At 57.4% G+C, this 23,126-nt stretch overlaps 1 protein-coding gene across 1 annotated transcript; it reads left to right on the forward strand.

Moving 5' to 3' along the window:
- The first annotated feature begins 18,030 nt into the window (after nucleotides 1-18,030).
- FOXF1 (forkhead box F1) lies at nucleotides 18,031-22,255 on the forward strand. Its single transcript, XM_002694754.7, has 2 exons — nucleotides 18,031-19,313; nucleotides 20,744-22,255. The coding sequence occupies exons 1-2, from the start codon at nucleotides 18,161-18,163 to the stop codon at nucleotides 20,902-20,904; spliced, it is 1,314 nt and encodes a 437-aa protein (XP_002694800.2). The 5' UTR covers nucleotides 18,031-18,160; the 3' UTR covers nucleotides 20,905-22,255.
- Nucleotides 22,256-23,126: the final 871 nt, after the last annotated feature.

Consider the following 23,126-nt stretch of genomic DNA (forward strand, 5'->3'; position numbering starts at 1 on the left):
TGTCAGTGGTGATGAGTGGACAGCCAGGACCCCTGGGGACTGAGGCTCTGGAGCCAGATGCTGTGTTGGCCCTGGGCTCTGTCGTTCGGAAACCTGTGATGGGATGAGCCAGGCCTTCTCTGGGTTCCACGACCCCATCTGCAGGATGGGGGCAGGCCTCTCAGAGTCGCTCTCAGAAAGCTCTTTGGGGGACTGAAGGAGGTAACAACACTCTGCGTGGCGCCTGATGCATGGGAAGTGCTCCACGAACACCGCTGTCCTGGGGCCATCACTCTGGTGTCCTAACTGAGATGACAGCTGCCGGTGGCCAGTGTCAGTCTGTGCACAGCGCCGGTCTCCCTACAGGTCAGCTGTAGAAACCCAGGCTAACCCAAGAGAGAACAGACCAAAATATGATCCCAGAGGGAAAATGTTGTCTCATTAGCCTAATCCTTCTGGATCTTCTGCTATTTCCTCCACCGCTTGAGTGAGCCTGACACAAGGCAGGCATTCTTCTTGCAGGGGAAGAAAGCATAGAAACACTCTTCTGAACAGAACGAACTTAGTTTGTGCAGGAGCCACCATTTCAAAGGCCTGGAGGGGACAACTGGAGGATTGTGTATCGTAGGCTGGGCTCTTCACCCGAGCAGCCAGCCCTCCGGGTGGTAAACACGCTTCTAATGAAATAAAAAGTTTTGGGCAGCAGCGTCTCCATGCCGGGCTGAGTGCATTTGTCATGTTGGATAGAGACCCTCCCAGCAACACAACCTGAATGGCAGCAAGGAGCCCAGCCCTGGCGGTGAGCCTGTCTCCAAGGCAACCCCAGCCTGTCTAAGCTGTTGCCTCGGGACCCACCTGAGGCCAGTGACTGTGAGTGGACACATCTGGGGATGCGCGTCCGCCTTTACTGCCTGTGTCATTCTTTGCTGTCTCTGCCCCGTGGAGTTCCCGAGTAATACAGCGTGCAGCCCAGAGACACTCCAGCTTTTAAAGCACATTGATCCCTAGCAATAGACCATACATACATTTATATTAATTGACCAACAAAAGTTACATCTTGTGATCTCATTTAATCAGAACGCCATAGGATTAAGTATTTTTAAGATTTACTTATTTTTTTGGCTGTGCTGGGTCTTCGTTGCTGTGTGCAGGCTTTCTCTAGCTGGATCGAGCAGGGGCTACTCTTCGTTGCAGGGCGCAGGCTTCCCAGTGCAGTGGCCTCTCCTGTGGCAGGGCATGGGCTCTGGGTGGGAGGGTTTCAGTAGTTCTGGCTCTTGGGCTCTGAGCGCAGGCTCAGATAGTTGTGGTGCTTGGGGGTAAGCAGCTCCTCGGCCTGAGGGATCTTCTGGGACCAGGGACCTCTTGCATTGCAAGGTGGATTCTTAACCCCTGGACCACCAGTGAAGCCTGTGATTAAGTAGTGAATTTCTCCCTGTGCCATTGGAAAAGCCTGGATCTGCATCACCCAGGGGTAAAGGTCTATGCAGTCCCTGGTGTGTGTGTCCTAAAGGTGATGGGCTGGTGCCTCAGAGAGAGAGAGCTGATCAAACTGAGAAGGAGGGCCTGACATCCAACGTGAGAGGTAGCCGGCCTGGCCTCTTGAGTGCTAACACAGGATCTGCGTTGCCCGGAAGGAGAAACAAAGGCTCAGAGATGGATGGCACCTGGCCATGATTACAGAGCTGTGACAGAGAGCACGGCCCAGCACCCAGCACTTCCCTCTCAGAACTGCAAACCCCTCTGGAAGTAGCCATGACTGGAGAGTGCTGGTGCTCCTCCCCTTTCCAGAAGTTCAGGGGGACCCCCAGGACTGGCTACTGTCTCACTGCAGGTGGGCAGCATGGGAGCAGGGAGGTGGCTGAGCTGACAGGACTGCACCCGGGGCAGTGAGGGCCTGTAGAGGGGAGGTAGAGTGGGCGACCTGGCTGCTCGATGTGTGTGTGTGCACGTATGTGTGTGCATACATGTGTATGCATGTATGTGTGTGTGTGTGTATGCACGTATCGTATGTGTGTTCAACAGGAAGGTCTAGGGATCCGCTCCCGCCCCAACACAACCCACATCCATCTGGCAGGAGCTCCCAGAATTTCTGGGCAAGATGTCTATGGGGGAAGGGATGGGATTTTGGTGTCCTGCTCAGGCCAGAGGCCAGGGGAGTTGGCCCTTGGCCAGCATGGGTGAGGGGCCACAGCCACTTTTCCCTAGGACACACCTGCCCGGCCTGGGGAGGGGGCGGGCCCACCAGCCTTGTGATTAATCTCCTCCTTCAGAGGCCCTGGGCAAACATTTAGACTGGGGACTCCCTTGTTTCATTTGTCCAAATATTTGTAGCCTGTGGGTCACTTGGTCATTTCCTGAGAGGCTCAACTTGGGGTGGCTTCGACCCACACACGCTGTCCCCTCAGCTCTGCAGGGGCCAACCTGAGCATCTGCAGTGTGTATGGAAGCACAGCTGGTAATGGTCTGGGCCTCATTCAAACTGGGCACATCCAACCCTGGACTCCAAGTCTCCCCCAGCCTTACATAAGTACTTGCATTCATTCAATCATTCATTCTAGCACCCTATGAAGTTGCTTTTTTTTTTTTTAATCAGCGTCCTCATGACTTTTCTTTGGGCCATCAGTTACTAAACTTCCTCCTGGGTCAGACTTATTATCTTCAGCTGCGACGGAGAAGGTGTTACTTCTCCCCCATTTTACAGATGAGGCAACTGAGGTGCAGAGAAGTTAGGTCACCCACCTAAGGCTGCACAGGAGAAAGAGACTCACTCTAGAAGCCACATGCTCTGACACCACACCCCACCCGCCAACTCCAGACCATTCCGCAGGCATATTCACGTAGCTCCTCTGCAGGGCAGCTCCCTGCGCCCTGGGGCCGCGCCTTCTGGGTCCTGGGAAGCCGGCGGGGGCCTGGGGCAGGGGCGCGGGGCAAAGGCGGCAAGGGCCGGCAGCGCAGCTTGTCCTGCCTGGGGTCGCCTAGAAGCCGGAGCCTGTACTTAGTTCTCCCTGGTAAATAACAGCTCTGGTTTCTGCTAAAAGGATTCTTTCCCAGAACACAATAATTTTCATCTCCTCCTTGCTACAACCCCTAGTTTATGGCTAAATATACGCCATAATGAGCCGCTGGCCTGATAGCGTCGTTAAGGAGATATTTGACCTCGGGTTTAATTGCAGGATGGAATAAATGGCTGGGACGCGCAGAAGGGGCCCCGCCAGCTCGCAGGCAAGTTCAGAGCTCGGCATCTGGCATCCGCCAGCCCCGGAGAAAGTGGTGAGGCGGAGAAAGCGGCTCCCTCGGCGCCTGGGCCGCCGAGGAGGTCGAAGGGCTCAAGAGCCAAGTGCAGCCATGCGGTCCATGTCAGCGCCTCCCGGAACCCTTGGGTGTGCGTGGATTTGGGCCGCTGCTGGACCATGGAGCGTGGCCCTGTGGCAACTAACTCCCTCTTTTTGCCTGGACCGTGGTTTCCAAAGCCCCTCAGAAAAAAGCCCCTGCTACCCTCCCACCGCTCCCCTTCTCCTTGGCAGAAGGCAAGGCCGGCTAGTTGGGCATTCAGCTTGGGTTGTGCATATCCACCAATCGCAACAGACTAAATAGCGGTTTGAAGTGTTCCCAGCACACACAGCTGGAGAGGGCGAGGGGAGAGAAGGGAGCCGGAACGCGGGCGCCCGGCACCTGTTGAAGGCTACGGAGAGGGAGAAACGCGCACAGGCGGACCATTTGGTGACGCGGCTCGCAGCCCGGGAGGAAACTCGCGAGGGGCTCCGCCGAGCGACCCGCCTCTGGGCCATCGACCCCGCGGCTTCTGCGTGAAAAACGTGGCCTGTGACCTCGGCGCCCCCGGAGGAGAGGGGTGGATTCCGGCTTGCGGCAGCGGAGGCTGCACCCGGTCACCCTCTTGGATTTTTCTCTCCGCTGCTCAATGTCAAGGCTACAAAAGCCGTCAAGGGAGTGTCAGTTGTGCGGAGGGCTTTGACAAATGGTAACTGTTTGAAAGAAAGGAGTGCCAATAACCGTGACTTGGGCCCAATTTATTCCATCTTGGTGGTTCTTATTTGGGAGAGAGTGTGTAAGAAAGGGACTCTGCACAGCAGTGAAAGCTACAGGAATGCTTTCTCCCCAACGCACCTCCCACCTCAAGATCCTTTGGTCTTGACTTAAGAACACCCACCCCCAGCTCCGAACAGCTCGACTGCCTCCATTACCTAAGCCCCGGGAAGTACGCCAGGATCCAACCTCCCAGACCCAACAGAGGGGTCCCAGGTCAGCTCCCAGGGGTTGTCGTGGCACCCTGAAGTGGCAGAGAGAGGGAATGGGCACAGCCCTCCAGTTACCTCCTCTCCTGGAGTGAGTCCTCCCCAACCCTGCCCACAAGCTACCTAAACCTGGAGTCGGTGCTCCCTCCAGTCCGGGAGGAGTCCACCTGCAGAACTCTATGGCTAAGGGACAACTCCCTATTTTCCTCTTCCTGGAAAAAGTTTCCTCTCTTTGGGTCTCACGACCTCTTTACTGCTTGGGTTCTAGTCTGATTGCTGAGTCAGGCTGAGCCTGGCCAGCAAAGCCTCTCTGAGCATCGTCTGTGGACTTTGTAGTACCCGGGAGAAGAGACTGAGAACCCAGAGTGTGGTGCCCGGATGCTGCTGGTAGCTCCAATTCCCCAAGCTGAAAGCCCAGGTGGACTGTTTCTGGGCGCCCTGTACACAGAGCTGGGAGGGGCAGAACGGATCCAGAAGGTGGGAACAGCATCCATGCAAACAGAGCGTGGTGAGGGGCTGTAGAGATCTCCCAGCCCGGCCCTCCAGGAGATTAGATGAGGCCCCACTTGACCATACAGCTGCCAGACTCCCAGGGCACAGTGTTCGGAGAAGGGCTGGGGGTGAGTTTCCAAGAGGAAGCATCGTTGTCTTGGCCCAGCATGCCTCCCGAATGCGGTGGGAGCCCTCCCGGCATCTCTCCACAGGGCCCTGCTTTTCCTGCTCTGGTTCTCGTTCAGCTAAAGGAAAAGGAGGCGAAAGCCAGCACATGCCGTGCTGAGAGTCAACAGACGAAAAGAGGGCAATGGGTGTGGAGAAAAGGAGAAAACAGTCTCTTGATCTGAGTGAACTGGGGTGGCCTTTGGAAAGCCAACGGCTTTTCCCCAGCAAAAAAGTCATCAGGGCCAGAAAGCAAACGTCAAAGCTTGGGGTAATTATTTTAAAAGAAAAGAGACAAGGGAAAGACTGGCAGCAGGGAGAGGCTTGAAGCTGCGGGCGGTCCCAAAGGAACTGTCTGGGTGCTCTTAGGGACACTGCAGGACTTGAATCGGGATTTTTCTTACCCAGAAACCTGACTGTGCTACTGCGGGTGGCGGTGGTCGTTGGGGTGGGTGATAGCAAACAGAGTCTCCACTCTGCTGCGTGGAGGGAGGACCCATGATCATTTCTCCCCGTTAGAAGGTTCCGCTGAGAGTCCCAGCGACACAGGGTGCGCGCCTTTTGATTGGGCCTGGGAGGCGAGCACCGCGAGGGCCTAAGGCTGAAGCTCCATCGGCGGGCTGTTTGTAATTCCATCCTTTTTTCATTAACATAAACACCACTTGAACAAAAATATACAGGGCCACCTACTTTGCCGGGAAAGACGGCCTAGCGCCCACCGGCCCCCGCCGGCCGAGACCCCTGCCCTCGCGGCGCGCCCCTGGGCGCCCGGGTCCACGCGATCCAAGCGGCGCGCGGGGCCCAGGAGGAGGCCGCCTTTGTGTGGCTTTGGGGCTTGAGGCCTCCTGGGTCTCGGGCCGCCCCCCCCACCCCCCGCCCCAGTTCAGCCTGTCATCCCTGCGGGCCGCCACCGGAGCCCCGACGGAGGTGCTGAGTTGTCAATGTAAATTCCTAGTTAAGCCACTTGTTGATAAAGCCTCGGGGCAAATTGGTCCCTCTTTACCTGCCCGACCCCCGCCCTCGCCGGCGCGGTCCTAATTGCAGCAGGAGCTGGTGGCTGGCAGCGGCCTTGTGGCGAGCTAATTGGGTTGGGACCCGCGCGGGCTTCCTTCAGCTGGACGCCTGGAAGGATGGAGGAAGAAGCCCGGGGCGGAGGCTGGGGGGTCCACGCGGCCTGGGACCTCCGGCCTGGGGTGGGCTTTTGGTGAATGAAGAGCAATAATTGCGGGGTGGTCTCTGCGGTCCACGTAAACGGACGCGGCGACCGTTTGGTGGCTCTCCTTGGAGCGCCGGTCTCCCGCGTCCGCGTCCACGAAGGCCTGGCCCCTACCCTGCACGGAGTGCGCTCGATCCTTGCGCCGACGGGGCTCTCCTCCAGCGCGCCCCGCCCCAAACAAGAACTCAGCCCAGAGCGGAGGGTCTGAGCTTCGTTCTCTTCCACCCCTCTCTGGACCCATTTCGGGACCCACACACGCACGAATTAAAAATCGAGAGGGTTTTGGAGACCGCAATTGGAAATGAGCCCGCCTGGTCCAGGCCCCAGGTCCAGACTGCGTCTCCCCACGGGCACAGGCAAGTCAAGAACAGAGTCGATTCCCTGTCTAATTCAAGCCCCCCAAAACGTAGCTGGAATTGTCCAAGGAAGAGACTTTTGACGATTTTTTCCTCTTAACGTTACTATCTAATTTCTGGTCTCCGCTATTTCCCGTTACCCATATAGACACATCCCCAGCAATTTTGCACTTTAAGTGAATTTTCCTGTTTTGCAGAAAAGAGGAGAAAACAACACTTGGAGGCACCCGGGCTTCCTGAACCTTAGAGTCTGACTAGGCGTTTCACCCTCTAGTGGTAACCTAGGCTGCATCCAGAGTCCAGCGGAGACCCTTCCTATCCACCCCTCTCCCCTCGTGCGTCCAGCGCCCGCCGTATCCGAGAATAGGCAGTCCCACCACTGTTGAAGGGGAGCGACCGGGCCGGAGATGCGCTCGTACTTGGCTTCCAGAAGGCGCCTCTCCGGGAGCGAGAGTCTTGGGTGCGTCTGGGCGCCCAGAACCCGGCCTTTCCGCTCAGAAGCCCGCAGGAGAAGGCTGAATCCGCCTTCCTCGGCTCCCACCCAGGCAGGACCAAGCGAGTAAGAAAAGAGAGCTCACTGCCTCATCTCCTAAGACCTTGCCCCAGCCCGAGAGTTTTCGAATTTGCAACTCCAGCATCCGCCGCACGCCCCCTCCCCGGGGATGGTCGAGGTAAAATAAACACCGCGTTCAAGCAAGCAGAACCCATCATTAGCCCAAACCACGGTTAAAATAATTGCTTCGTCGCAGAAGGAGAGGGGCAGTAACCAGCCGGGTCTGCCCGGACCCTGCCGCCGCCGCCTCCGGGGCCTCGGTGGACGACGACTCACATTGCAGCCAGGCCGGCCCCGACCCCGGGGGGTGGCGCGCGCGGCGCGGAGCCCCGGTGGGCCTGGGTCCCCGCGGAGAGAAACGCGTTCTGAGCTTCCTGCGCGAGTCAGAAGCCACCGTTTCGGCCGAACGCCAGCACTCCACAATTATTTTCTGGGAGGCGACTAAAGAAGGCTCGAGTCAGACTCGCAAAGCTAGAGTGAGTCTTGGCTGCTTAAAAAAAAGAGCGAGCGAGAAAGAAGTTAGGGGCAGGTAGGCGGCCGGCGAAGGGGCAGACTGAGACTGAAGCTAAGTCTTTCAGAAAATGCTGCTTTGCAAAAAAACGTGGAGAAAGCGTGGGGGTGATCGCGAAGGGGTGTTAGGATACTCACTACTGGTCTCCTACAAAGGGCAAATTTGACTCCTAATTGAGTTAGTTTTCATGGCGAATTACATGGGTCTTAGCCCAATTTAGGGGTGGGGTGGGGATGACCCCGCGGAAGCTTAGCCTGCAGCTACCACGTGAATCCAACTCATTCTTAAATTTTAACAGGGGAAAGGGCGGTGGGAGGAGAACGGAGATAAAACGATCATCTTAACCCTGAGATATAACAAAATGTTTAAAACATTTTGAGGTTTGTGCTTTTTAAAATAGCAGATCTTCCCATGTCGGGGATAGAATTTTTTCATGTAATTAATTTCTGATTATTAAGAAAAATACCTGGGATAAAATTAATTGGTGCTGGAGGAGAGGAATGAAGTATTTAAATGAAAACCAAGTGCCCCCAGGAAATAAGTTTTTCAAATGAACCCCCTCGAGGAGCCGTGTGTGATCAAACTGCTCCAAGCTTTGGCGTAGCTCAAGCATTGAGAAAGTACGTTTCAAAATAAAAGAACCAGAAAGTGTGAGTGACTACTTTATGTTTACACTACTGTTTTGTAAATTTTTAAATTCTACGGGGTATGAAGCGGCTGGCTGATAGGAAGGTGGGCATTGGCTGAGATGCAAAAATAAGAATAGTATCAAGGGACACGAAGCAGTTTTAAAGGCAAGGAGCCGCAAGGGGCCAGCTCTGCAATTGCCTCAAGTGGAGACCCAGTGCCTCGGCTGGTCAGGACCCCTTCCCCCAACCCAGCAAGGGATCCCACTGGAGGTTTGCTCTTGGGGGAGACAGGGACCCATAGGCCCCCAAGGAGCCAGTGTGCTCCAATGTCTGTCTTTCCCCAAATCCTCCTGCACCCATTTAACTCCTCAGAAAAGAGTGGCAATACCCTCTTGTCAGGGCGACGCCATGGGGGAGGGCAGTTGATGGTCTTGATGAGCCCCTACTCCTAGCAAAACAGACTCCCTGTTCAGAGCGGGGATGTTCAGGCCAGGCCCCATCGCTCACTGTCCCTGGCATTTCTGGGAAACTGGCTCTTGGGGAGTGCGGGGCAGTGATTCAGAGCCCCTGTCCCATGCTGCGGTGGTTACAGGCTGGAGGGTACTCTTTTGTTGTTATTCAAAGCAGAGAGCTGTGGGGGAAGTGAAGCAGAGCCTCCCCTTTTCTTCCTGGCAGTGCCCGAGCTGGGACCCCCCTCACTAGTGCCCTTTTGAGGAGGGAAGTGAATGAAACTGGGGCCCTCACTCTGAGCCCCACACTCCAGTCTGCAAAGTGGGCTCAGCAACAGCAGCTCCTTAGCCCTGCACTGCTACACAGCAGGCGTTCAGTGGCTCCCCAAAGGCAGTGCTGTTCTCCTGTGGTCTTCACAGGGGCCCCAGGGTGGCATATCTATATTTTCACCACCATGCAAATGAGAAGAGGGGCTTGAAGAGATCTGGAAGCCAAAAAGAGACTGCCTAGCAGCTGGGCCAGAAAAGGGAGAGGGGGCGGGATTCTAACCCAGGTATTTGGTGGCTGGGCCCCTGCCCCAGAGCTCCCTCCCCACGAGGGATGGGAGCCCTCACGGGGCTCTATTGACTGCAGAGGGTGACTGGGGACCAATCCTGGCTGGTGCAGGGGCACACCTGAGACTTCAACAACCTGCCGGCTGTCAGCACGTCAACTCTGAGTTGTCACCGGCCAGCAGAGGCTCTCCTCCACCAACCCACTGATGACGCCCTGCCCTCTGAAGTAGGTGCCACACTATTAGGGGTGGGGGCAAAATAGGGTGCCCAGGGGAGGGGACCTGTCTGAAGTCTCATGTGAGCTGATCCTCTATTTGAGTTCACGCTGCCAAAGCTCAGTCCACCAAGGTGAGACCCACAGGACCTCACCCCCAAACACCAGACATGAGGGAGCACCCCCAGTGCTAACAACCAGGTCAAGCCTTACTTACAGTTGGATACCTGCCACCGAGAAGGAGGTACTGCCCCTGTACTGGTTCTGCAACTGAGGCACAGAGAGGTGAGGCCACCAACCCCAGGCCACACAATGAGCAGTGGAAGCCAAGTCTCTCTAGTTTTATTTAAGACTTCTGCCCTGGTTTGCATGGATGTGGCTGCTCCCCCGACCTTTAGCCCCCTCTCACACCCTGGTCAGAGCTCTTTTCCGTTTCTTCTCTGGTTCTCAGGCTGCCCTGTGAGTGTCTGACTTTACTCCCCACTTTAAGATAAGGAAAACCGGAGGCACCCAGAGGTGAAGTCACTTGGGAAGGCTCTTCTGGCTCTGTGCTGCCCTGGCCTCCTTGCCCTGCTTTCCTCCCTCTCGGGCCCTCGGGGACACTGGAGAGGGCCTCACAGCCTCTCCTGGGAAAGCCCACCCCAGGGTTAACGGGGATGAGGTCTGGGACCCGCTCCTCTGAAAATGGGACACAGAGAAACTTCCATATCAGAGTGGCCACTGCCCACCCAGTGCCTGGAACCCCAGAGGGAGATGTCCAGTTTGTGCTCAGCTGGGGCCATGTGTACACACACACACACACACACACACACCCTCTGAATCCGTCTCTTCCTCCTTAGATGTCCACTCTGTCCTCAAGCAAACCCCCTGCACCCCTCTGCTGGAGCCCCTGCTTCTCGCTGAGTGTCTGGGCTCTGGTAACCTCTCTGGGGCGGGAAAGGGTCTCCCTGTCTCCAGTCACCCGTGCCTCCACTCTGGGTGCACAGGGCAGGCCTCCCGGTACCACTTGGCCCTGAAGGGCGCTGTGTCCTCTTCCCGCATCACACACATAGAGCTGGCTCCCCCACTGAAAGTGCAGAAAACACACTGGCGAGGCTGTGCAAGCCCACACACCCATGTGCAAGTCCTGGGGGGATGGGGAGGTCATGCCCTGGGGCTGCCTGGATACAACCCTGCTGGGACAGAAGGACCCAAACCTGACCTAGTCGGGGAAGCATGGGGAGGGGGCATCACCTCCATTTCCTCAGCAGACCAGGGGGCTGTGGGCTGCCCTCAGGCAGGTAAGCCTCTCCCTCCCTTAGCCTCCCTGGGCTGCTCCAATTCTGTTTGCTCCCTAGAAACAGCACTTGTTTCCGCGTTTTCAATACCCTCTGAGAGGGAATAGAGCTTTGCAAGCTGCCAGTGAAGGTGAACAGGCACACACTTCGCACACACCAGCAGGTTTCTGGGAGCAAATTGCAACTTTTCATGAAGAAACAAATCTGAGCACCCGCCCCCGCACCTTGGCCTTGCTTGGCCTGGTCCTCACTTCCCGCTTCCCTCCTCTCACTTTCTGCCAACCCCTTCTTCCCCACAAACTGTGTGGGTTATTGTATCTCCCCCTCAAATCTGAGAAACAGAAAATACCTGATGTTTAAATTTTAATTTGTATTTTCCTTCTTTTTTTTTTTTTTAAAAACTCAGTCGTTTTTGCCTTCTCGGTCTTCACTATCCACTCCCCCAGCCTCCAAAGGGCTTCTTTCCATTGGTTGCTCCACCCTGTGAGCCAGTGTTGAGGACTGGCCCCTTTCTCTCTGCTGCACCTTTTGGGAAATGCCTTTCTCTCCCTCCGTGCGGATCCCTTGCTCAAAAACAAGATCTGGGAGGCACTCTCTCTGGCACACACATCCTCATTCCCCACCCCCACGTTGGGACTAACGTCTTCTCTGCGTCTTTCTGAGTGCAGCCGTCTAGGCAGCTGGGATGAAGAGACCTCAGATACTCTGGAGCCCGCCCGTGGGAAGGAGCACAGCCGAGGGCCAGGCATCCGGGGTGGGAGCCCCAGGACGCGCACTGTCCCCGGAGTGCTCTCTGTTCCTCAGAGCAGGATGCACCGCTAAGGCCAGAAAACTCACAAAAATCTCGCGGGGAAGAGGGCTGTAAATTCCTGGGTTGCAGCATTGTCAAATATTTCATTGAAGAACGTCATGGAAAATGCGTGCTTTTGGGTAAAAGGCCAAGTGGAGGGGCAAGCTCAGGACTGCAGCAGCACAAATACGAGTTTCTCTCTTTTTTTTCCCTTGACCAAAACATGAACTTCTCCGCAATTGTACAACTGACGGGGAAGATTAACTGCCAGGCCTGGGTCATGGATAGCCCCCACCACAGTTGCCCCCCAAGCATGGCCCTGGTGGGGGGGAGTCCCCACAGGTGGGGTTTTTGAGCCCCATCTGAGCCTAGGGGGTGTGGCCAGGCCAGTGCGGCCAGAGGGTGTGGCTCTCTCCTCCTCACCTGGGGTACCCCAGGAAGACTCTCAGAGGGCCCCAGACTCTGGCTTGCCTTGACAAGAGAAAACAGCGGACTTACTAGGTTTGGAGTCTGGTTGGCAGCAATGGGGCAAGTGCAGCATGGAGTGGGAGCCTTGCCAGTGGCATTCCCTGGGAGCCCTGGAGCTCCCTGGGACTTGGAGCCCCCTTCTAGTGCTCACTCTGCCTGCATTTCTCATCTCTGCGACTTTCCTGTGGGCTGCACAGAGGCTCGCACGGTTCTGCGGTCACAACCCCACAAAGACCCGCACAGAAGGCAGATGGTCCTCCAAGCCATGCCTCCTCCCCAGCACATCTAAGGGCAGGAAAGCTGCTCTGTCGCTACAGACAGAGTAGGAGAACCCCAAGATCCAAACAGAACCTGCCTCCCAGGGTTACAGTGAGGGGTTCTGAGCTAGAGTGGACCTTGAGGTGCCTAGCAAGGGCCCAGGGTCGGGCCTCTATGACCATTAGCTGTGTGATCTCTGCATTTTGCTTTCGGGTGTTCGGCTGAGTGCAGTCTCCTACTCACATCACCACACCCCACTGCAAACACACCGCCTGACACTCTGGGTAGATGCAGCGTCCCTGTGCAGATCCCTCTCTTTGCAAGAGGCAGCCCAGGGCGCTCCGTGTGCACAGGCATGCACCATGTGTAAAACCGCTCTATCGCGTCTGACATAACCCATTAGAAGCACACCTGACCACAGTGCACACAGCTCTGCATCATGTAGCCCACAGAGCCTGTGGCATTCTGTCCAGAATACGTGGCCCTGTGCACGCCCCTGACGACTCCGTGTGCGCAACCCCATATATACTATACCCACTTTATGATAGCTGGTGTACAGGACGAGTCCTGGTGCACTCCATATTCCACACACAGAGTGCTACATCACTCCCATCTTCACATATTCAGCACACGTGCACCCACCTTAGTAACGTTCAGCATAAGAAAGCATCATGTTTGCACACCTCGTGCTCTTCTGTGCACACAGGCCTGCCGCTGTACACCCACCTGACACAATCACGCTTATGCTTATGGGGCTGTACTGGGTGCCCCTCTAGTTCTACACTTCTTGCCCTCTGGACGGTATTCTGCACATTGGCACTCGCCATACGTGTGCCCCTTTAGAGTCTGCAGAGAAAAACATCCCGCTTTGTGCACAGACCATCCTACAATCGTGGGGAGGACACCCGCTCTCCTCCTGACCCTGACTTCCCCCCCCGCCCCAGTCTCCCGACCCGGGGGCTACATTTTCACCACAAATATCCCTCCCCCAACCCCCACCGAGGCGCCCAAGCCAGGCGGCTTCCTTTACTGCCCAGCGCCCACGTTGGTCTGGGGTCCGCCCGCACTACCTTGTGTCGCCTTTGGACGTCGCCCGGGAAGGGGTTCGAGGGAGCGGGGACGAGGGCGGCGCGGGCCGGCGGTAATGCAGAGCAGGGGCGGCGGCGGGCGGGGCGGCTGCCCTCGCGGTGGGTGGTCGGCGGCCGCCCCCGCCCCCGCCCGCGCTGCCGGCCCGGGCACAATCCGAGCTGGATCTGGTTCCCTGCTCGGGTTACGGCGCGCTCTCGGCCCGGGCGGCTTCACTTAAGCAATTAGCCAGTAAAAATACCTCGGGCTTGGGGAGTGGGAGACATGGCAGGCGTGTCTGTTTTTACAGCCCCCTCCCCATTTGGGGATTCCTAGGGCTTGCGCTGGAGCGCAGATTTGATTTGGGGTGGCAGGGGGTTCTTGATGAATCTTTACGCGAGAGCAGAAAGCAGCCGGAATCCCCCGTCTGCATTTTCTCCGACCGTCCCTGGAGCTGGGCCCCTGGGGGTTTTGTTTGTTTCTGTCTGTTTGGATAGCCTGGCTTTCTGGGCAGTCTTGTCTAACTCCCAACAGCTCTAAGAAAAAGATGCCGTTATTCAGTCCCATTTTTTTTTTTTTTTCAGATGAAGACACTAGGTCATCACAGCTAATAACACTGTATCATATACTTGAATGGTCCTAAGAGACCTTAAATGTTCCCACCGCAGAAAAAGAAATGGTAACTATGTGACAGGATGGAGTCATTTTGCAACATATACATGTATCAAATCAACTGCACACCTGAAATTTACCCAATGAGTCAACTGGGGAAAAATAAATCAACAACTCCTGCCCGCTCCCTGCCAAAAAAAAAAAAAACAACAACAACCAACAAACCAGGAGAAACTAATGCACAAATGGCTTATGCATTCCTACACACTGAAGGCTGGATTCAAACCCAGACCACGTCCGATTGTGGGTCTACAGGTAGAGGGTCTCTGCCCTGTACTTGGGGGCTGTATCCTAGTTCTGCAGGGTGACCTAGGACACCGGGCAAAGTCACTGAATCCATCTGTAAAGGAAGGGACAATATTGACCTGGTAGGACTGTCTGTGAAGGTTAGAAAAGTATCTTCGGGGGTGTTAGCCAGAGTCTTGGGTTCAGTTTATGGATGCGAGGTTGTGGATTCACGGGTGGGCTCCACGAATTTGGTGAAACCTTGAAAATCATTTTACAAATGTCGCAGGTGTGTGTCCTTTGGAAGGGGTGTGTGTGAAGGTTGTAGATTTCAACAGCTTATCAAAGGGAGTCACAGCCCAGAGAAAGGTTAAGAACATCCGGAGGTGTTCATAAGGCAAACCTCAACACTGGGTGCGTGGCCAACGGTCGGTAAGTTCTGTTATTACCACATGCTTGTGTCGTCTATTACTCTATCGCCATCGGTTCTCTAATGGGTCTCAGTACCCTTGAGCCTGGAAAGCCAGGGATGGGGGTGGGGGCAAAGGAAGGATTTCTAAAATTCACTCCCTCCACCCCAGGCCTGTGAGGAGGCATCTGGGAGGGCAAAATTCCGACAGCCAGCCTTTGGAGGTGGAGAAGAACCACGGAGAGGTGTTCGCTTGGCAGCACTGGCCGAGCCAGGCCAGAGCCTCAGTTTCTCCATTTCCAAAATCTACGATCTGCGAGAGCTCTCGGGAGCATCTAAAGAGCCTAAAGCTTGGTCTCTGGGCACCTGGAAAGCCCTCCTTACCATGCCTGAGGTTCTCTCCAGAATGGGGGGCCTCCGGATCACAGAGCCGGAGCACATTTCCTCCCCCTTTACCTGCTGCCCCGGTGGAGATGTGGTGCCGGGAGAGCCTCCGTCTGCCACACTCCCGAGGCTCCGAGGCCATTCAGCCCTTCCTTGGGCACAGTAACTGCTGGCCTTACCCCTGCAAAGTCTGTTCTACTGCTAGACCTCAGGGGTAAATGGAGGCCAGGTGGGGCCCAGCTCCACACTTCCTTCCAGGAAGGCCAAAGCTTTTCCCCAATCCACATGGGCCCCACAGGGAGCCGGTGAAAAAACAGTGATGTGCAGAAGCTAGGAAAACTGATCTGCGGTTAGCCCAAGGATGGACTCTGCAGCCCTCTCCCCACCTAAGAGAGGGCCTAGAGGGAAGGGGGTTGCTGGGAAAAGGCCCCCCATCTTCATGCTCCGTACAGTCCCCTCATTTTGGAGGCGAGCTGTCAGTGGGGGAGGAGCGAGAGAAAGGGAGGTGTCACTATCACTTTCTGGGAGCCTTCGCCCCTCGCTGCCTTGGGAGAGGGCCATCTCCCTGGCTAGCTTCTCTTCTATAAAGGTCAGACGCATTCCCAGCAGCGGGCGGTAGCGACCCCTTCGCGGGAACTTCCCTCCCGGTGCCGCGGGGCCGCCTACCCTGCAGCGGCCGTTTGGTGGAAGAAAAAAAAAGTGATGGAGAGAGAATATGAGAGTGCGTGTGCGTGGACGTGTGCGCGCGCGAGTGGAGCTGCTGTGCTTGTGCGGCCGGCTGTGCATGGGCGAACGTGCAGGGCAGGAGTGTTTGCGCGTAACCGAAAGTGTGTCCTCCGTGGACAGGCAGGGCCTGAGCGCTCGTGCGAGGGCTGGGGCGCCTGAGCCGTGTGAGGGGTGTTCTTTGGAAAGACGGATGGAGGCCGTGCGCCTTGCTCAGGATGCCTGCGTTCGGCGGGTGCCGGCCGGGCTGTGTCAAGCGGAGATGGGTCTGCCAGCGCGCGTCTACCTGCGCGAAGACACAACCACACACTACGCGGTCACGTCTCTCACTCTCCCCTTCCCCAGCCGGCCCCTGCCAGCGTGCGGAGCCGAGACCCCGGGAGAGCCGAGCGGAAGCGCGGCGCAGAGAAGGTGGCTTTGCCTAGAGCGCGCTCCGCCAGGGCAGGCTACGCCGCCGAGACGCCCAGCTCCTCGCACGGACGTGCCAGGCGCCCCGAAGGCGACAAGGCGTCTACCGCCGAGGCTGCAGGCGTCGGAGCGAGGGAGGGGTGGGTCAGCGGGTGACAAGGAGGCCAGAGAAACCAGGGAGGCCGGTGGGCTTTGAAAAGCGCCGCGGTGCCACACTTCGAGCCCAGCACACGCCTCTCGCCCCTGCTCGCGCCGGGGCACGGCGTCCTGGCTCCTCGAGATGACCCGCGAAAACACCCCTCGCCTCCTTCCTCGGAAGTCTGCGGAGCGAACTGCACTCACCTGGCTCCCCGCGTGCGACGTCGCGCCCGGCTCCTGCGCCGTCCTGCGCTCGGCGCCTCCGCCCCCCACCTCGTCCTAGCCCGCACCCCAGCTCCCGGAGGGTGGCGGAGGAAGGCTGCGTGCGAGCCCCCTGCTGCGGGCAGCCTGGCGCGCGAGGGCCTCCCGGGCCCGCGCTCCCCGCCCGCGCAGACTGTCTTCCGGAACCTGGCCTGGCGCGCAGTGTCAGAGGCCCCCGCGGCGGCGGCAGGCCGAGCCCACAGGGGCATGAGGCCAACTCCCCCCCGCGCACGCGGAATTCTATTATTATTATTAAAGAATCCCCCAGAACGTGTTTACGTTGAGCCGTATAAACTTCCTGCCAGGGCCTTTACCATCTGCGAGAAATCGGAACCTGCTCTTGCGAAGCGGGGACACAAGCATCGCGGGGCCAAATAGGCGGGTTTTCAGCGTGTATGTTGGGGGTGGGGGTGTCAGCTGAGCTATGTGTGGGCTCAGATCAGAGCGTGGCTGGTGTACACACGAGTGAGAGTAGGTGCGAACTGAAGCTCCTTTGGGCCTTTTGTGTGTGCGTGAGCGAGCGCGTGAGTGGGCACGCACATGCCTGAGCGCCATGTGTGCGTAAGTGGGAACGAACGCGGTTGTGTTTGCAGGTCTGAGTCTGCGAAATTTATCGCGTTTGCCTGTGCATCAGTGTACGCACGAGTGCACAAGTTAGTGACGCGCCCCGCCACTTGTTGAAGGAGCCCGTGGGGTCCTGGTTCCCCGCAAGGCCAGAGGTTCTCACTCGCTCCCCGAACGACCCGCGGCGCCGGAGACAAAGCTGCAGCGATCCGCCCTGCGCTTTCGTTTTCCGCCCGCGCTCGGCTCCAGCGGCTGCCCGCCTGCTCGCGCGCTGCTGGGCGAGTCCGAAAAGTCCCGGGCGCGGCGCAGTCCTTCCCGGGGCGGGGAGAGAGGGTAGGCGGTCCCTCGCTGGAACACCCGCCCGCCGGCCGCGGGGACTCGTAGCCGAGCCGGCTGTGCCCGCGATGGCCACGACCCGGCGGTCACAGCCGCCACTGCAGTTGCGATTCGCCACCGGGCAGTACGCGTCGGGGAAGGCCTGGGACTCCGGCTGCGTTTTCCTCCGCGCGGCCCGGGTAGGGAAGGCGGGGTGGGGGGCGGGGGGTGGTGGCCAGCGCGCAGCTGGGCTGAACCCCGGGCCGAGGGCGCATTAACACTTGCTCGCCAGGTTGGTGGAGGCGGGGCGGGTTCCGCAGGCGGCCGCTGGGAGGCGAGGGTGGGGGCCCTTTAAGCGCCCACCACCGCGGGGTGCCGGAGGGGGGCTGGGAGGGGAGGGAACTCCTGGAGGGTCTTACGCCGGCCCGCGCGAGACGCCGCCGCCGAGAGACGACACGGAGCGGGCGGCCTCGGCTGGAGTCGTGGAGCCGAGCGCCGCGGGTGGCGAGGACCGAGCGCTGCTCCCCGCGGGGGCGCACGGCCACAGGCCCGAGAGGGGGGCGCCTCCCCCCTCAAAAAAACCGGTGTGTGTGTGGTGGGGGCTTCCTCGCGGCCTCCGCCCAGGCTGCAAAGAGGCTGCTCTCAGCCTCTGCTCGGCTCCTTCCTTGTGGGAGGGCGGGAGGGAAAGAGGGAGGAGAGTAGGGGGGAGGAGGGAACGGGAGGGAGAGCGGGGGGCTCAGCGCCAACCGCCCGCGGACCTGGCCGCTCCTCGGGGAGGACGGGCAGGCGGGGGAGGGCGCGCCGAGGCTAGCTCCGGAGAAGCGGCCGCCGATGACGGCAGAGGTGCAGCCAGCCCCGCGCGCGCAGCCCCCTCCCCCTCGGCCCCCTCCCCCTCCCCCTCCCCCTCCCCTTCCTCCTCCTCCTCCTCCTCCTCCTCCCGGCTCGTCGGCCGCGCAGAGCAGCAGCGGCAGCGGCGGCGGCGGCAGCAGCCACCCGATGTCTTCGGCGCCCGAGAAGCAGCAGCCACCGCACGGCGGCGGCGGCGGCGGCGGCGGCGGCGGCGGGGGAGGCGGCGCGGCCATGGACCCCGCGTCGTCCGGCCCGTCCAAGGCCAAGAAGACGAACGCCGGCATCCGGCGCCCGGAGAAGCCGCCCTACTCGTACATCGCGCTCATCGTCATGGCCATCCAGAGCTCGCCCACCAAGCGCCTGACGCTCAGCGAGATCTACCAGTTCCTGCAGAGCCGCTTCCCCTTCTTTCGCGGCTCCTACCAGGGCTGGAAGAACTCCGTGCGCCACAACCTCTCGCTCAACGAGTGCTTCATCAAGCTGCCCAAGGGCCTCGGGCGGCCGGGCAAGGGCCACTACTGGACCATCGACCCGGCCAGCGAGTTCATGTTTGAGGAGGGCTCCTTTCGGCGGCGGCCGCGCGGCTTCCGAAGGAAATGCCAGGCGCTCAAGCCCATGTATAGCATGATGAACGGGCTCGGCTTCAACCACCTCCCGGACACCTACAGCTTCCAGGGCTCTGCCGGCGGCCTCTCGTGCCCGCCCAACAGCCTGGCGCTGGAGGGAGGTCTGGGCATGATGAACGGCCACTTGCCGGGCAACGTGGACGGCATGGCTTTGCCCAGCCACTCGGTGCCCCACCTGCCCGCCAACGGCGGCCACTCGTACATGGGCAGCTGCGGAGGCACAGCGGCCGGCGAGTACCCGCACCACGACGGCTCGGTGCCCGCCTCCCCGCTGCTGCCCGCGGCGGCAGGCGGGGTCATGGAGCCCCACGCCGTCTACTCCGGCTCCGCGGCCGCCTGGCCTCCCTCCGCCTCGGCGGCTCTCAACAGCAGCGCCTCCTACATCAAGCAGCAGCCCCTGTCCCCCTGCAACCCCACGGCCAACCCCCTGTCCGGCAGCCTCTCCACGCACTCCCTGGACCAGCCGTATCTGCACCAGAACAGTCACAACACCCCTGCTGAGCTGCAAGGTGAGTGGGGAGCCCCGAGCTGTCCCCAGAACTGGGGGGTGGGGGCTACGGTGGACATCTGTGAGCGCACTACAGACCTAGCCCCCAGACTGCCTGCGCCCTGGTCTGGAGCCTGCGGCCACCTCCGTGGGGTGCCAGTCCCCAAACTGCACCACGGAGGCCTCAGCTCCCTAAGGTGTCTCTCTGTCCACCTCTCCCCATCTGAGGGCTGAGTGCAGCCTGGAGTCCCCCCATAGACTAACATTCCGTTTTCCTTTCTGTTTCAACACCCAGATAGATGCTGGCAGCCCCAGCCTGGCCAGGTAGGCCCCATCCTCACCTCAAAGACTTAGACTGCAATATTCTAAGTCCCCTCAGGTCCCTTAGCTCCCTGACACCTGGGCCAGTTCCCAGGATGGAGCTGGCCTGTCCCCAGGGCAGCTGGCTTGTTCGCCCTGCTTCGGGAGAGCCGCCTCTGCTCTGAGCCGGGTTGGACGGAAGAGTTAGGCCCAAAGCCGGCGGGGCTTGGTGCTGGCACTCAGAGGCTCAGAACCCGGCCTTTCGGGAACCAGATTGAGTTGGGGGCTTTTTGTGGCAATAGAGGCTGAGAGGGCCCCAGATTGAAGGTCTGAGCTGCGGGCCCCAACAGACTCTGTTTCTCAGGATCCAGGTTTCCAGGCCCACAGGTACCGCTCCGCTTCCAATCCCCCCCTGAGAAAAAAGATGCACAGCCATCTTCTCCTCTGGACCCTCCGTCTCAGCACACGCTAGCAGGCTTCTGGGTCTGGTTCTTGAAAGAGCTTGGAGGGATCCAAGCAGAGGCCTGTCAGGAGTCAGCTGTCAGCAGCCAGCGGGAGGCAGGAGCCGGGCCTGGAGAATGGAGGGCTCTCTCCACGGGGGTCGCACAACTGCGGCTGCTTCAAACTCCAGCCGGGGTTCCAGAGGTCCCGCAGGCTTGGCTCCCCAAAGACCCTTCCTCTGGAGAAGCCCTCTTTGCCCCTGTGTTGGCCCCTGCTGGCCTGGCTCGTTGCTCTGGGGACACTGCTGCCTCCAGGGGCTGGAAGGTGGCTGCCCGGCGCCAGGCCCAGGCCTCAGGCTGCCTGGAAGTGGAGGCCGCTGGACCTTCCCTGCTGGCCCCTCTCACCCCTTCCCTGTCCTCCACCGGAAGCCTCCCAAGCCAGGCTCAGTGTCCACGGAGGGAGAGGCTGGGGCAGCGGGCACCCAGGGTTGCAGGGATCCTTGACCGTGTCTGGGGAATCTTCCCTCTGGGCGCCGGCCCGACTGAGACCTGAAACCGGGAGCTGGGACGCGGGGAGGCCTCGGCCCAGCGCCGAGCCAGGCAGGCCTGCCCCCCGGGGCACCCCCCACAGTAATGGTGCTTCTCCACCTGGAGCCTGGGCCTCCGGAGGCCACCCTTTAATGCCCCCTTTCCTGTCGCCTCGCCCCCGCAGGCATCCCGCGGTATCACTCGCAGTCACCCAGCATGTGTGACCGAAAGGAGTTCGTCTTCTCTTTCAACACCATGGCATCCTCGTCCATGCACTCGGCTGGAGGCGGCTCCTACTACCACCAGCAGGTCACCTACCAAGACATCAAGCCCTGTGTCATGTGAGGCCACAGCTCCGGGGCCCCTCCGGGCAGGGGCCAGCCGGGCGCAGGGACTTCGGAACCCGTCACCAGAAACTGCTTTATTTTTTATTTTTTTTGAGGTATAACCGTCAGCAGAAGAAAAGGGTTTGACCCCTCCCCAACCGGATTATTGGGAAAGGGATCCCGTGAGGCAAAGACCGATCGAGGTCGGCACCTCCCCCCACCACCACTCCCTCAGCAGTTTTTTTTTATGGTGATGGCGGGGGCCTGATCTGACTGCAGCTGTTGATAAATAAGTATCTATTTTTGATCCGACTGAAACCGGCTGAGAAGGTGCTGTGTTGGGGAAGAACTCTCAACATCTGAACACGCATTTCTGCTACGGTCTCTCCCCCTCTTCCCCTCCAACGGCAAATGTCGGGGAAGGTTTTTAGGAGAAAGGCAAACGTGTGAAACCGTCATTATCAAATACTTTTATTTTTTGGTTGAGTATTTATCGTTTTATTTTTAATTTTTTTGGAAAGAATGTCTTGGAATGCGCGTCTCCTTTTTAGAGCCGTCTCTTGTAGGGAAAGGAGGGGTTGACAAGAAGTCGCCCTCTCCCTCCCCACCTCAGAAGTCCTCCCGTCAGCCACAGGTGGATCCTTGTGCGAGTAACTTGCATTTCTGAAGCCACTGCTCATCTTAGGAAAGAAACCAGGAGCCCAGGAGCAGGCGGCTCTCCCGGCCTCTGCCACCGTCCTCCTCCGCCTTCCTCTCCTTCCTTCTCTTCAGGCTTTTTTGGTTTGGTTTCGAACTTTGTTTTGACTTGTTTGGTGGGTGTTTTTTCTCCCGAGACCCAGCTGTCTCCGATCTCTACTGTAAACCTTCTGGTGGGAGCGTGAGGCAGGCAGGGCGCCGTGGGGACGGGGAAGGCCCGCAGAGCGCCCCAGTCAGGATTGCGGTGACGCAGAAAGGTTAAGGCACTTTTAAAAAAAAACGATAGCAAGGCTCATCCTGTTATTTATTCTACTTTCTTTCCCTAATAATCGAAACACCGCATAGGCTCCTCCGTTTATCAGTATTAATGGTGTAACTTTGTTGGCAATATTTGCCGCGTAGAATTTTTTTTTTTAGATATCCATTGTAAATTTGAAACTAAGTCTGATCTGTGTAAAGACAAATTTCCATATGTTTTATATAAATATATATATATATAAAATGAAGGACTTCCCCCCCCCCTTTTTTAGTATTTTGGCTGCTGGGGTGCAGCGTTTGTGACACGTATTTTAAATTTCCTTCTGCACTGTATAAAAATGACAATTTGAGGATGTTTTTGCCTTTTGTGTATTTTTTCCTAAAAAAGAACAAAATAAAAATGTATAACATTTGTATATGGCCTTATATTGTATCAACTAGAAATAAAATTGCATGAGTATTTTATTGGGATTGCAGAATATCTTCAAAATATAGACAGTAACCAGCCTGGGATTGCCAGTCTTATTTTTTTTTTCTTTTTTTGTATTTAAAGTATGGATGATTCTTAATCTTTTTTCCCCCTTTTTATTTGTTGGCTAATCCTTCTCTTTTCACTCTTCATTTCACATTGAAGTGAAATCTGGACAAGAGTAACTATTTTTCTTGGCTTCTGTTTTTTAAGAAGAGCCCTTTGCCCCTCTAAATGTCATTTCTTGTTTTAAAAAAATAATAATCAAACTTAGAAAAAACTGTAGTTTTTCCTCCCCCAGGGAAAAACATACATATATATATGTATGTGTGCATATATATATATATATATATATATATATAATAATTTACACTTTCTTTTTGGTCACTCCAGGACCAATGAGAATTGTATTTTGAGTTTCAAACTTTACTATTTGTAACTGTTATTGATCATGGAGCATCTTCTAAGGTTTTATTTTTTGATAGGATTTTTTTTTTTTTTTTTGGTGCCCTACACTTGGTTTTCCCCAATGGTGAAGCAAATAAACTTTGAGCAAGAAAAAGGCTGTTGGTGGGAGAGCAAGGTGATAGGCATGTTTCCCCCCTAAATCATTAGGGGGGAAATCCATTTTAAAAAGTCTGTCTCCCCTACTGACCCGCTTTCTATTCCAATTCCCAGCTACCTAGGAAAACAAACACAATAAAGTCCCATTGCCGGTGCAGCCGTTCAAGACCCACCACAGTTTCTCTGCGTTGTGGGGTCATGAGCCTCTGAACCTGGTTCTTCTCAAATTTGACATTTTGGACATGAGGGCAATT

This window comes from Bos taurus, chromosome 18 (assembly GCF_002263795.3).
Source record: "Bos taurus isolate L1 Dominette 01449 registration number 42190680 breed Hereford chromosome 18, ARS-UCD2.0, whole genome shotgun sequence".
In the NCBI taxonomy this organism is placed as follows: domain Eukaryota; kingdom Metazoa; phylum Chordata; class Mammalia; order Artiodactyla; family Bovidae; genus Bos; species Bos taurus.